Source organism: Triturus cristatus, chromosome 3_2 (genome assembly GCF_964204655.1).
Source record: "Triturus cristatus chromosome 3_2, aTriCri1.1, whole genome shotgun sequence".
Taxonomy (NCBI): Eukaryota; Metazoa; Chordata; class Amphibia; order Caudata; family Salamandridae; genus Triturus; species Triturus cristatus.
The window spans coordinates 521,962,538-521,978,236 of NC_140584.1; the positions used below are offsets into that span (position 1 = coordinate 521,962,538).

At 39.1% G+C, this 15,699-nt stretch overlaps 1 protein-coding gene across 7 annotated transcripts in view; it reads right to left on the reverse strand.

Moving 5' to 3' along the window:
* The window catches only part of PPFIBP2 (PPFIB scaffold protein 2), a 1,154,531-nt gene that overhangs the window by 178,750 nt on the left and 960,082 nt on the right, over nucleotides 1–15,699 (reverse strand). The window contains exon 20 of one of the 7 annotated variants that reach the window (XM_085648219.1): nucleotides 14,325–14,357. The exons of the other annotated variants lie outside the window; for them this stretch is intronic. Coding sequence (XP_085504345.1) covers nucleotides 14,325–14,357 — 33 coding nt within the window. The remainder of the gene's footprint in view (nucleotides 1–14,324; nucleotides 14,358–15,699) is intronic. 7 annotated transcript variants of the gene reach the window in all.

Below are 15,699 nucleotides of genomic sequence, written 5' to 3' on the forward strand. Positions count from 1 at the left end.
CCTTGTTAAAAAGTTCTGGTTACAAATCTGGCACAAAATCAATGATATCCTTTTGGTATCCCTTCCTTTTGATGTTCAATATATATTTTTGGGCAGTGCTTTCATTGTTGGGATACGAAACGTTTGGCTGGTAAACTCCTTCGCCTTGGCCTATCAAATTATTACCTCTAACTGGAAGGATACAGGAAAAATCTCATATATGGCATAGTGAAAACTGTTATGTCATCATCATCGATTAGACCGTGCTCATGCTACATCTCTTCCGTTAAAAATCAAAAAGGATTTGTTATGGTTACCTCTTACTTCTTTTTTATCTAGGAATATGGACAGATCAGTTTCTAAAGTTTGTAATTTTGAACCTCCTTAAATTATAATTGCTTTTAATTACAACTGTTCATATTATTATATAGTTGATAAGACTTGCTTCTTTAATTTCTTCTCTTTCCCTTCCTCTCTGTTTCTTTCTGCCTTTTTTCCCTCTTTTCTTTCTTTAAAAGATTAAAATGCATTTCTTTAAGCAATTCATTTTATATTACAATCTAAGTTTTAAGCAAGTATTCTCATAATAGTAGTTATGTTACACTGTAATTTTCCTTGTTATTTGGTTGTTGCATTCTAATTTCCACCTCTCTTACATTTAATGGTATTGTCTTATTGATCATTTTTATTTTCTGATGTAATTGCATATTGTTTATTTTATTCTCAATAAAGCATTTTTACACTGAAAAAAGAAGCTATGGAAGGTATCTTTTTGGTCATGTTGCACATCAGCCCTAGAAGATGCTTTCAGACAAAGATTCTTACAGGACGGAGTCTCATATTATTATCATATTTGCATGATTATTAGCAAGGTTATTTGAAAGGTTTGGCAGCAAAGATGCTGGCTAGAAGATGACACAGCAACATGTGATGCAATACATCCTACTGCCAAGAATGACCTTAGATATTTAATTGAGCAGATCAAAAACATGTGTGCTTGGAAAATGTCTAACCTCCTTCTGTCCATACAAAACATGCAAGCATGTTGAACATAAACATCATGGACATCATTTAAGAATCAGGCAAAAGAACTGACCCAGTGAACATAGCATTACATAATGTGCCTACTGATATCTAGAAGCCCAGACAAATTATGCAGGGTTGCAATATGTTAATCTATGTAATGATCTATGAGGTGCACTGGCATTCATTTCTGGAAGTCAAAAGTTTGCATCATATGCTTTGATAAGGTAGTGCATTTGTGTGGAGAGTCATTGGTATTGGCTAAACAAAACCTCAAGAATATCAAATTGGCCAGCTGAAGGGTAAATACAATATTGACAAATAGCTAAATGAATGTAAGAAATTAGATATACAATTACTGTAAATTTAGGATACTAATTGTGACAGTGGTTGGCCATCTCATTTAAAATGCTTTCTTAGTCAATGTGATAGATTGTCTTCCGTGCAAGTTAGTTTCATTGTTTGAGCTCATATATTGGGCTCTACTCTTGTCCTCCTATGTACCCTATGTATCTTATTTACCCGTGTTGTGCTTTGTGTGCTCTGTTGTGTGTATTAAAATGTGGAATATTTCTAAATATAATAAAGCATATTTTTGTTTAATGCAGTTCTTTAAAAATGATTAATACAAAAGGTGAATGGTTTAGAAACCCAATTACCCTGCCTGGGATTTTAAGAGCTATATCAAGAACTGTACGGTTTCAAAGAGAAGCTAGATTTGTTACTGAGTAAACAATTTAGTAGCACATTCCTTGATGACAACACATATTGAACGAACAACAGTGAATGCTTGGGCATAACAGTCAACATGATTAATGCCATCAACATAATATTTACCACCTATTTAGGCAAGATGCCTTCTCAATGGCAGTCTGGAACATTTGCAAGTGTGCATTTGAAAAAGACCCATTTTAGCAAGTAGAAAGTAAAGGACAGTTTGCATTAGTAAGCAACCAACTTGAGCATTTGTTAAAGGTATAGTATGTAGTAGTTAAGAAAGTAAAAATACTTTTTTCTGTGGGACCTATCAAAATTCTCACTAGCTTCAAGCATGCCTTCAAAGTAATATTGTGAAAAGTACCTCACGGTGAAGGTTAGTTCTTAAAGAATCAGCCATTCTGGTTTGTCTCTATCTCTGAAAGCGAGAACTGAAGTTACATACCTCTCCTCAGATACAAAGGTCAGAATAGTTCTACAGCCGTTTTCTCTGGACAAATTAATGAAGTCGGGGAAAACTGGGAAAGTTGCAACAGAACACCCAACATGGGAGAATATGTCAAATTTTGGGTGATCAATGGATAAAAAGGCTTGTAATCAGCAAACCCAGTGGTTAACCTATCTGGGGGCTAAGATTAGATTTGGAGACTTCAGTACATACTGAAATTTACTCAGATGGTGTGCACTCAATTACGGATTATGTTTAGAGGCTACTCCCAAACATCACCTGTCAGTATGCACAAACGTTTAGCAGGATGCACAACATGTGTATTTAAGTAATACATAATGGTTATGGGCTTAGAGCCCCGGAGGCGTAGAAGATCTCACTGTTTTTCTACAAGAGCTCATGTACCAAGACATCACATCAACAACCTCCCAAATATAGGCCTAAGCAGTTGATGGTGATTGAGATCAATGGGTGAAGAACAACTGCATGACAAAATGTGAGCCAGGAATGCAACAGTGGCTTGACAGCATTATCTAGAAAGTTAGATCCGGACTTTGTATGCTCATTTTGTGGATAATGACACTATGAGCTTTGGAAGACTCTAATTACAATGCAAAAATCAGAGCTTTGATTGGTTTTGACACTCTGAGGAAGAGAAGTCCATGCCATGAACTGTATTCAACACTGCATCAAATAAGTGCAGTCTCTACATAAGTCAAAGTTGAATATAGCTGAATCAAAGGTTAATCTGGTGTCTGCTTAAAGAAAGACTTGTGTCTCACAGAGATGTAGGATTTAAGGAGTACCCAGATAAAGTATAAATAAACATGAATGTAATAATGGTGCAGGGTACCCGTCAATATATATTTGCGCTTATACAACACACCTTGACCAACAACAGGCATTAGAACACTTGACACAGAACAATAGGCTTACATCAAATTGGAGGAAAAGGTAACAATCATCAAATTGTAAACACAGGCAATCTAGGAAAGCATAATACATTTAGAGGCAAAAATAGTGTCATTCTTTATGGTGTAACACAAAGGTTTAAAACATTCCATGTCATCAAATTAATGGTAAGTTAGGAGCTTTCTGAGCAATTGCACTTTGAGTTGTTTTCTGAAATTGGCAAGTTGAGTTAGATTTCCTAATTTGGGGCTGAGGCTTCTACAGAAGCTTATAGCTTTTGGGCAATTGAGATTTTGAATTCTGGAGCTTCCAGTAGCAGGAAGCTTTGGTTCCTTTGTCTTTGTAGCCTTTGGATATGTTGGGTGATGTATGTTAGGCTAGCGTTAAGGACAGCCTTGTGAACTAGTAAGCAGATTTTGAATTGTGTCCTAGCTATAACTTGGAGGAGGTCTGGGTGTTGTGAATATATTTCTTTGTGGAATAAAACAGCCTAGTAGCAGAGTGCACAATGACTTTGCAATGAGCAATTGATGTTAAAGGCAAACCAGACAGTATGCCAGTACAAAAGTCGAGCCTGGAAATGACCAGTTGTGAACTCCTATTTTAAGCTGGTGTGGTGAGTTAAGGTATTGAATTATCCATAAAGTGTGGAGACAGAAAATTGCCATGTTAGCAATTTTAATTGAAAGGGGGTTACAAGAGTGATTCTGGTCTTACTGATTCTGACTCCAAATGATTTTGCAGACGGAGAGGGTGTGGAAGAGAAGGCACTGAGGTTCAGCGTGCAGAGAATGGATGGGTTAATTTTATTCTTGTGGGCGGAACCTGTGGGAGGGAGAATTTTGTCTTCAGGGGGTCTAGGAAGGGGAAACTGTCCCTCATCAAGGTTTTTAGGAGTGTGGGTCAGTTTTTTTCTTTAACATTGCTAAGTCCTCTATTGTAGAGGTTTTCAAAGTATATTGTTGGCATACCAATACCTAGCAATACCCGAGTCTCTTACTTTGGGCAAAACCCTGTGAAACACATTCAGGAATAAATCAAGACGTAATAGTGACACAGCTTTTTGGAAATGCTGACCCTCCACAACTTGTCTGGTGAACACCCGAGGGTCATACTAGGTTGAAATGTGGAAATATGATTGTAAGTAAAAACTTCAAAATGCTTTTCAACAGCTAGTGCATGTGTTGACATTGTTATTGTTAGACTTGGCCCTCTCCGCAGGGTCCTCTCCAAATCTTTTGCCTTCACCCTCCTGTTTTCTGAACCAGTTGTTGCTAGCTTTTACGATTCTGTGCACTTTACCACTGCTAACCAGTGATATAGTGTTTGTGCTCTCCCCTTTAAACATGGTGATATGGGCTTATACCCTATTGGCACAATTAATTTACTTGTACTTAAGTAGCCCTTTTAAACACTTCCCAGGCTTGCCATTGCAGCCTGTGTCTGTGATTTTAAACAACCATTTTGACTTGGCAAAATAAACCTAAGGACTTACTCTTCCCTTTTAATGCATATATGTCACCTCTAGATAAGGCCCAGAACAGCACAAAGGACAGGGCACAGTGCATTTAAAAAGTTGGACATTAACTTTTACTTTTAACTTTTACATCTCCCGGTAGTGAAAAACTCTTACATTCATTTGTAACTACTGCAAGGCTTACCTCTCCCTCAGGATAACATTGGGTTACCTTATTACACTTAAAAAGTTATAAATTTCAATTGGTAGCAGGTAGGAATACCGAGATTGGTGTCTAAAGGATTCCAATTTAAAGCCCTCTTTGATGTCAAAGTCAGATTTTAAGTCCTAATTCTGAAAATGCCAGTTTTAGAAAGTTGGCTTTCTCTTTTCCTAACCATTTGGTGCTTGCAGCCTGTATCCTGGGTCACGTGACTAGGTGTAGCAGGCAGTTGGTCTTTGTGTATTACTTACAGACAGTGAGACAAAGGGGAATAGGTGTTGGCAGGATGGGCCATCTCTGATTTGATGGGGAACAGAGCTGACAACTACCCTACTTGCACATCGCAAAGGCTCTGCCTCAGCACACTCACAAAGGGTTTCACACCAGTCTATTGACCCCCAAACAAGCTGGGCGAGGCAGGGAAGAAGGAAATTCCTCTAGAAACTTCTCCTACTTAAAAGCAGTAAACAAGTATAAATATTGGACCCTCAGGCTCAACTCATCTGTACAATACTGGACCTGTGGATACTACATACAGAAGTAGGCCACCCTGCTGCATGAGGCCTGTCCTGTTTGCCTAGGAAGGAAGACTGGGCCTGACCCTTCATCCCAGGCTGAAGTGACTCCAAGGGTCATCTGACTGACCTCCTCTTATGAGGTACAGAGTCATAAACTCCAGAAGCCTATTTGCAACTGCCCAGTTGACCTGCTGCCTGGACCTGCAACTAGATCTGCAACAGGGCCTGTCTGAGCCCTGCTGGCCTATGGTAGAATGAATTCCTGAGCCCCAAGAACTCCCCATCCAAGAAAGGGAGAAATATTGAAGCTCTGAGCTGTTTGCAAACATGAACAGGCCCGTTTGCACCAAGATCTTCCCTCCCGCGCAGACGGCGAAAACAAAGTTCAAGTGGACCTGACTATTCGCACTTCAGTGACAATGCGAGCTCAGCAATTCATGCTACAGCATCTACAGCCCACAGTGACCGCCAATGCGAATCTGCAGCAATGACCATAGACGACGGCTGACAGGACCTTCATGCGTTAGCGTCAACCGTACGCAATGCCCGACCTGCTTTTCACACTTCAACGATGACCATCCATGGTGCTCTCCTTGCGCTTCACGGCTCTCTTTGCGTGGACTTCAGAAGCTAACATTTTCAGTGGGACTAAGCTGGTCCCTGTATTTGGACTGTACTCCTTTGTGGTCGGAATGAACTTTGACAATCAGCCAGTCTAGTTTGACAAGATAACCACGAGTGGTGCGTTGTGCGTTTAGGCGCTATACTTACCTGAAATTTTGTAAGTTGCATCTCTCCGGGTCTATTATTCTAAATTTTTGTGGGGTTTTTCTTGTGTCGTGTTTTCTCTTTATTTCTGTTTGTGTGCTGCATAAATACTTTACACATTGCCTCTAAATTAAGCCTCACTGCTTTTGTGCCAAACTACCAAAGGGGTAAGCACAGGTTAATTTGGGGCTTGCTTGTGCTGCATCCTGACAACAATTGCGGTTTCTGCTTGAGTATGGTTTTACCCTCCCTCCCCCAAACAGTAACCCAATTTCCTACAGTTATCATGAGCAATGAACACTGAATGATATTGAAGAAGCTAAACTAGGTTTAAGATTTCTCCTCTTACTCTTTGATCGGTGGTATACTCTGATGGGTATAAAAGGTTTTGAACCTCTTCCAAGTATTCTTGAAACAAACCAATGACTGTAATAGAAGTGCGTAAATAATTGCCTTATGCTGATTAAGGCTGACTAAAGAGCAACACTAATGACAAACAGGGAACAGATGTATCCGAACCGGAGCTTCAGAATCCTTCACTTTATTCAATTTTTCCATTTAATGTTATGTGTATAACAGCATACCTCAGTTTGAGGAATGACATCTGCCTATGGTTTTTCTTATATTGTTGAACCTCCAGATGTGTGACATCTACTGTAAATTGTGGACTGTTGTCGTATCTGCTCTGCTAAACTGGGATGCCATTCACTTTACAGTGTAAACACTGCTACAGTGTTACTGACATCACTTCATGTCTAGGCAACATGCTGAGATTCAGATATTCAAAAATATACTTAAAGTTCAGTGGAACACTGGTGATCTCTCTTGAGGAAAAAAAGTATTGGGGTATAAATTATCTATTGCATAGTCATGTCTATGAATACCTAAATCACAAAGTTTAAGAACTTCCGTCTGGGGAAATCAAATATGAAAGCAGAATTAGCTCACTGAATTTAAGCGATGAGAACTAAAATATTGCTTGCCTTTTACATCCACTGTGAAATAATGCATGCTGCAAATAAACCTCCTGGTGTGGACAGAAATTCAGTATGCACACACAAAGGGCCACAGCTGACATCTGCCATTAAATAGGCTTCAATTGTATTGTGCACTATACTCTTGAGGCAGGCAAAAAATGTTGTCATGGATTTGCCTGCCCTGAAAAATATAAATAAATAAATCTGAAATCTCCTTAGTCTGATCTACACTCCCTAACACTATGATCTGCAAGATAATCTTTTGTGGATGACACCAAGAGGTTCTGGAATCTCTTCATAGTTAAGAGAGGCTATTCTAGTTTCTGAGGGACATGGTTGGAGTTGGGAAAAGCTATTCCTATTATGTTGGACTTCACTTGCTTGATACACAGGGAAACATATGTTACTCTCTCAGAGGAGACATCAGCGCTGAGAATGTGTAAATTGGAATTTCTGTAGGTGTCGGTTAGTAGAATTGCCCACCTCCATGTTAGTTTTACATTTAGCAGCCACGATCCTCAGACTGGACTTTCAGAGGAAACCAGGAAGATTGGGAAATGTCCCTACCACTGTTGCCAGCTAAATGAACATAGGATAAGTTGTCTTAAGAACTAGTGTACATTTCTAACCTCCCAAGGCCAGCTCCAGGTACAGAGGGAGCCATTTCTCCGAGCACATCCACAGGAGTAATTGGATGCTGGTCTGCTGGATACAGCCTATTTCTGTAATGGGAATCTCTACTCCTGAAGTGCCTGGACTGGAAAGATGACATGACCATTTACAAGATTTCCTAGAACACTTAGGTGCTACTTGGGAGAATTTGTAGACCTATGCTGTTTGCAGAGACACCAAACAACTACTTCTAGGAGGCATGTGGTGACAGCAACAAGAACTATCAGAAAAATCTCATTTGGTTTATTGAATGATCGTATGATCGTTGTTGTTTTGTAAAAACAAATGAACCATCTTTTTGTGAACTGGAAGACCATGTGTGCCTCATAGCTTGTCTGAACACCAAAAAGCTGTACAAAGGGGAACCTTTAAAATAGAAGCCCTTGATTGTACAGCCGGAATAAATACATTTATTTGGCAGACCTTCTAAGTAGGTGGATGGACCAGAAAGTAATTTAAGAACCGATTGAGACAAAAGTCCATCCCACAATACTCCATCTCCCATATGACATTTTCCATCACAAAACCCCTCACCCCAACTGAGATCTTTACAGAAAATGTCTGGAATTCATTGAGGAACCTCACCCATTCTTTCTGATGATCTGGGACCCAGTCCATATGCAGCCTATGCCTTTTTTGCACTCATGAGATTTCTACTCTACATTATATTTCTAAGTATGAACATGGAGGATGCGGAGATCATGTTTCATATTTTCTATTAGCTGTGACAGTTTCTCCACCGATTTTCAATAGTAACATTTTTATCCTTTTGCCTTAATTTTGAATGCCTCAACTTACTTATGTTAATATTATTTTATTTCACCTGTGAAGACATGAACACTGCCTGTCTCTTCGCTTTGTTATTTTAAATAGTTACATAACACCTCTGTGCATTACCTACGGGGGATTGCCTTGATTCTCAGGCTAAGCTCCAAATGGGAACGGAAGGTCTCCCTTTGTGAATCTAGCTTGCCTTAGTGGGACATTAATTATGAACATTCTGTTATTATTTTCTGAACAGGCAGCTTCTCTTTTCTCAGTGGCTTGCAATACAATTCCATTAGACAAATGGACAGAGAAAAAATATACTAATCAAATTTAGAGGAGAACTTGCACAAAGTGGGGTGCCAAAAAGGTGACAGAGTACTCTTCAAGCCTTCACCACTTGTATTTCTTTTTGAATTGTTTTGATGAAAGAAACCGGAAACTACTTTGAAGAATTTAGCCTCACTCCGACTAATCTCAGAAGCATTAGAGAACTGAGACCCTAGAGTGGTGGGTTGGAGTTTAGGTCAAGCAGAAGCGGTACTAAGCCCATTACAAAATAAGTTTATGGATTCAAAGAAATGTTGCCACAAAAGGACACATCCCAGTGAATCATTAGATAGACTGTCTTTGAGGTTTTACGGATCCACAAAGTCAGGGGGGGAAGGGGTTACAAACTGTGTGTGCCTTCTTATCAGCAGTCATGGCTTTTGTTATCCATGGTAACATGATCAGAAAGCTGTTATCCTGTAGCATATTCACTTGAACAAACTGATGCAGATCTCCTCTTTCTTAGCCACCATTTAAAAGCTGCATGCAGGAAAAAACAAATTTGATAGTTACATGAATGATCAATTAAATATTTCTAAATAGTGTATTGCCACATTTATACCTGATAACTATTTGAATTGACGCAAGAGAGCTTGCTTTCATCTGGCTTAAGCTCAAAACTTTTACACAGTTTTCTAAGACTACAAATTCATCATCTCAAACTTTTGGGCAACACTTGGCACTGGGATAATATTCTTAATAGTGGAAGTAAAAGCAGATTCGGAAATCTTGATGAAGAAAATATTCCTCACAGACTTACGTTACACAATGGCTGCGTGAGTTCAAGAGTGGTCTACATTGAGCAGAACGTTAAAATTATACATGTAACTCTACAACTTTGTTTTAAGAGATACTCTGGTAGATACACTCCAGAGTGGTAAAGTTTTTTCCAAACAACAATTACACTTAAGACCCAAATCATCATGGTGTGTTTATTTGATTAATGTACAGCCTACTGTTTGGCATTTGTATCGATTTTACCCACCGAACAGTAGATGACTGTCTTATTTACTTTACAAGCACACAACATTGTTATAGTTACAAGTTCTTCTTTATTTTCGGTTTTCTATTTTGTTTGCTATTAAATGTGTGAGAAGTATGGTTGAGGCACAAATATAGTTGAGGTATAAATAAAAGTCTCCATGTGTTCCATGATTAACCATATAAATTGAATTTGGCCATCTTGTAACAGCAAAGATCGACCATCTTACACATGTCCTATTTTTACAGCATTTTTAATTATGAATGGTACATACTAGTTAATTATATTCCAAATGCTTTTATTCACTCTAACAAAGTCAATTAGTTGCTTTGGGGTGGACCCGTCATCTTTGTCACACATCTCCCAAAGCCAGCGGAGGCTGAATAGACCATAGTGGTATTCCAGTACAAATGGGAAGGAACCAGGCAGGTCAGCTACAGACACTGGTATAATGTAAAAGAGCCATTTTTGCAATCGACAATGGCTAACATCTTGTGGGAAGCTGAGTAAAGACTGGATTTAGGATTGATAAAATCTGATGTGTGGAGCGGGAAGCCACATGCCACAACACTGAAGCATTTTCCACTTCATGTTGCTCAGCATAATACATGGAACTGAGGTACCTGCACTGCTTTCTTGAGAGGAAGAGCAAGGTGAGATGCATACCCTATACTAACACATGGTCAGTACTGATGTGGTTGGGGATTTATTACACAAACTTGAGAAGTAGCACCTTGTCAAGTCAGCAAATAGGAAAAGCACGGTTAAAAGAAAGCAACATGTGCAAATAAAATAATGTCTTTTAGAAGCAAAGCAAACATTTTTAAATTGTGTGTGCCCTGACTGTGAGCGCTTATACATATGTGACAAATTATTGGAAAGTAATACCTTCACAGTAGATTTATGCACATACCATCAAAGCTAATCATGTATTTTAGAAAGATTCTATAAATTGTTTTTAATGAGAGTCAGGTAAGCAACATTCAGTAATGACAGTGCTATGTTAGGACTGATACTCTTCAATCTACTGTACTTCAGTGGCAGAAACTATGTACTGAACAAGCCTAAACAAGTCTATGCTCGCTACATCTTGCGCAATACACATGCTACTACCAATAGCTACAAGTCTGAAAAAGCAGATGTTGTTTGACAAGGGTTTTCTGGACAAACGCAGCCAGGGCACACATGGCTCATAGAGGCTTGTGCAATACAAAAGAAACTTTGTATCAAATGAAGACTTTTCTTTACCAAGGAATCGTCTGCTTTTCCTCTTCCATGATACATATAATACAAACTGATGCAGATTTCTAAGTACCAAACATTTCTCCACTGGCTGACCAACTGGGCAATAGTCGTTATGTTCGTACTAAGAGGGTAGTGTTAAATATCAGTAGAGAGTTGATCATACCACTGCTCCTCGCCATGAAAACAAGACTTTAGACCATCAGCGATAAGCTTTCCTGTCACATCATAATACACAAAAATGGAATCAAACAGCTAAAAGGCAATGATCTAGATTTTGGATGCAGATGCTAAAAACCAGAGGTACACAAAAAATGGTAAACATTTATTGTCTTCTCAGCCCAATTCAAACAGATCGCCAAAGCTTCCCAAACATTGATCTATTATAAATGCCTTTCCACAGAAGTTGTAGGAGGTCTAAAAATCAAGAAATGCAACTGCCAATTATAGAACGAGCTTTGAATCATAAGGTTCTATTACTCTATATTTGTATATCGCCATTTGCATTCTAACACTGCAGTTGATTTTCAGTATACAGTATGCCTATGGCAACCCCGAGTTCTTCACAAGGTATGTCTCCCCAGCAAGCAGTATAGGAAGAGTATTTCAATGCAACAGACCCCATTGCCTATAAGCCTGTAGCAAACAGTCACAACAAGGCTGAGATGTAGAAAATTCATTAATCCACACAATAGTTAAGCACTTTTTCCACAGAAAAGATATATTCTCTCATAAAAGTTACAGTCTTTAATTATTGGGGTTTTTTGTACAGTAAATCTGAATCCATACAGCTAACAAGAAAAAAGATACAAAACATTGCTATTGCACTAAACAGTAAATCCCCACACCTTCTGTCATATAAATGTCTGATGGAGGATTCTTTGCAGCTTTCATTAAATCAATATTTTAATGAATATTCGATTTATCTGCGTGGTAGCTCTGCAGAATTGAAGCTGCGGTGATTTTCAGATGCGTGCCTTAAGTATGTGACCATATCAGGAATAGAGAAGTTAACATCTAACCAAGCCAGCAGATAAGCAACCCAATTTAGGATCCATCAGAGAACCCTTCCGTGATGCATTCATGTCACACTTTCAGCTGAAAAGATGTCTTCTTCACATGAAGCTTTATCTTTATCTATTTAATGGGCAGTCAACCATCTGATCTGCCAGTGTATTAGCTACTCATGCAGTTATAACAGAATTCATCAGTTTTCAAATAAGCCCGTTTCAGGCAAGGGTTCAGTTGCTACAGCTGTGGTGCCTCCATTTTCTTTTTTACTCAACAAACATGAAGATCAGAACAGCGACGCACAGTTCTAGCAGTTTCCCTACACAGTCTGTCAGCAAGTCTATACTTCTATCAAAATACCAAGGTGGAAGAATGTCTGCACTGACTTAATGAAGGTTCAATGTCAGTGGATTGCTCAAACACCACTCCTAAGCTGAAACTCTTTCAGCTCTTGCAAACATGTTCACCACAGGTTGTCCAAGCTTTATCCAAGGTCCGGGAGCCTAGCTGAGCCTCAGCCTAGCAACCCTGTCTTAAGGGAAGAGAGAAGCTCCATAAAATGCACAAAGAGTGAACTGCTGCCAGTAGCCACTCAGTGCACTATATGTTGCCTTTAGCATAAGCCATACATTCTGTTGCAGCAAGCACTTTCTACTTTCATTGCCTTCTTCAATGCAATGGCCAATGTGCATACCCAGCCTTGTTAAGCTATTTTCAGATAAGGACCAGGGGACACATCTCATTGTTTAACTTTTTTCTCCAAGAAAGAGACTAGGTCCAGTGAAAACTTCTGACATTCTTCTAAAGTGAGAAAGTAATGACTTATTTACCTTTTTTGATGAACTAGTAATGAGCTCCTTTTAATGGCTGCTGCCACAGACCTTCTTTGGAATGGTTGGGCATTTAACTCCACACTTTGCTAATAAATGATCAGATTTTATAAATATAAACATGCCACGGTTGTGTTAGCCCCTGATACATCCAGTCCATAAGTCTTGCCCTTATTGCACACTACTAAATAGTAAACCAAAGACAATGGTCAGGTGTGGATAAATTGCGAAACCATTGTTTTTTCTTCTGGTGCATCCCATACATGGGGCTTTGAAGAAGGATAGGAATAGCTGAAATAAAGGTCAGTCTCTCCTCTTTCCTCCACCATATCATAAAGATTTAGTTTAATAATATACCCAGATGATGCAGCCTTTAGGAAAAGAGAAGGAGAAAAAGAGGAGGCTGGGCTGAAATTTCACTGACCGGTTCCCTGCATTGTTTTTAATGTTCTCCTCACAGCCAGGACTGAGTATTCATCAGGAACAGACCATGCCACGCGCACTCTACCTTCTTCAAACAAGAATTTAAAAAACGAAAAAGCAAAACGCCAGAGTAAAATGACTATCAATGAGCTTGCATGCTAAAATGGAGCACAGCTTAAATCGTAGGGGTCCAGAGAGCTTGAGTCTTCCGTAAGACTAGTCCAAACTATTTACTGCCACAACGTGAAAAAACCAGCACTGGCACTGAAGCCATCAACTGAGAAAGCAAAATGAGATCATACAGTTCATGCATTGACTAGAAATTGGTGAGCCATAAAGCTCTCAACTCTGTACCTGATTTTTAAAGTAAAGGCTCCCGATAGTTGAATCAGTTGAACTGCTGCGAGGCTGAAACAACAACGGTTGTGAGGTAAAAATGACCAACTCAAGTTAGTAGACCGACAGGCACGTACTTGTTCAACTGAAAGCATCTGAGAGACCCTTAATAGTGTGTCCTTTCACCAAAAGACATATTTGGTACAGAGAAATTGACATCTGTAATAAATTGATATCGGTACTATGAATGGACAAAAAAGGGGGTTACCAAACCATAGACCTCAAGAGTGCCTAGAGTAGGGTGCAGTGATCTAATGGCTTCAACAGCAGAAATGAATGCCCCGTGTTGGGAATGATGTAGGCGTGGGAGTTACTTGTCATCTTTCTCATTGTTTTGCAGTGGGTTGTAGGCGTTCACCATTGCCTGAAAGTACTTTCAAAAGTGTGAATCTAATAAAAAAATTCAAAAGAAAGAATTTCCCTACTTAAAAACTGGAAAAAGATACTCCAGTAAAAATCACGAACTAATAGCAAACTTTAGTACTCACATACTTTTAGTAATTACATTTGGCTTTAAGTAAATGCAATTCCTTATCATTCTGGTTAAAACAATCAAAGTAATGTCAGAAAATTAAAATGCACCACAGTAATTTTAAACAAAAAATGACTTCAAACAGACAATTCAAATCATTAACCACACCAAATACAGTACCTAGTAATGGCGCGCTTGCACTTCTGCCGAAATCTTCAATCATTCCAAAAATCAGAAAGGTACAGGATGAAGGAAAGAGGAAATACCAGCAAAATAAAGTTATAGAAAAGCAAAGAGTAAATGAGCAAGTGTCTTAGCAAATTAAAACAGAAAGCAGGAAAAGATGAAATACTTCCTCTGATTATAGTTCTTTATGAAAATACCTAGGCCCACACACTTGTTGCCAGCATCTGGTGTTCTGATCTAAATTGTAATATCTTAAGAAACCTTAATTCTATGGAAACATTTACAATCATCAATAATTGGTTACATTTAGTACCATTTCCAAATTTACTCACACTTTAGCAGTTGTTACTGAATATGGATTTCGTTAAAAACAATGAACATTCACAATAGAGAAAATACTTTATTTACTAGAGACTGTGTCTGTTTTCACCCAGGAATATTGGCATTACATATGCAGCATAAATGAAGAGTAATGAGACAGTATTTTGAACTATTATTCTTCATATCATCAGATCCATGTTCCAAGTAGTGGGGCAGTTGACCAAAGGCTTTACAATCCAGATTTTTAAAACAGAAGACATATTGAGTTCCCACATGAAGCCGCTGCATGTAAAAGTACTAAACACGTAATAAACAAGTAATAAACACGATGACTATGTCAATGCCCCAAGGCTTCAGATCCCCTCCCCTTAAAAAGTAAAAGGCCCCAGGGATGGGGTCCCCAGGGCCTAAAGACTTTCGGGTAAAGGGGCCACGTGAAAGAATAAGGCTATGGCGTTCCTAGGGCCATGAAGTCTTGTGGAGGGGGCTGCGCTCTACCCTCCCCTAATTAAAAGATACAGCCCTTGGGGGCCACGAACATACTCCCCTTAATAAAAAGAAATATGGCGCAGCCGGATAGGATCCCCTGGGGCTGCAAAGGCTTGGGGGGAGGTGGGGGACATTGTGCCACCTTCCCTCCCCCTCTTTTTTTTACAAATAGGCTTTAGTGAGGACAAAAGTGCAAGACAAACTGAACACTGGACATCCAGCAGGCTATGCTTGGCGGGGGTTGGATGCCCGCGGGGTTGGATGGCAGGCCTTGCCACAGGTCAGACAGTGCGCGGCAGGGGGGGGGGGTGACTTATGCATAGAATTAAAATATTCCTTTACGTTAAAAAACGTTATTAATTAACAAAAAAAACAGGTTAAAGTGATATTATCGTTGGGTAGAAAGTTCAGGGACAATGTAACATTTTAAACAAAACAAACCCACTAAAATCCATCAGTTATGTTTATCTCTAGTAGCTGTAACTCACGCACTCGCCATTCACAGGTAATCAGTCCTCATATTACATCACTCATGACATGCTCTATAACATCATTGATA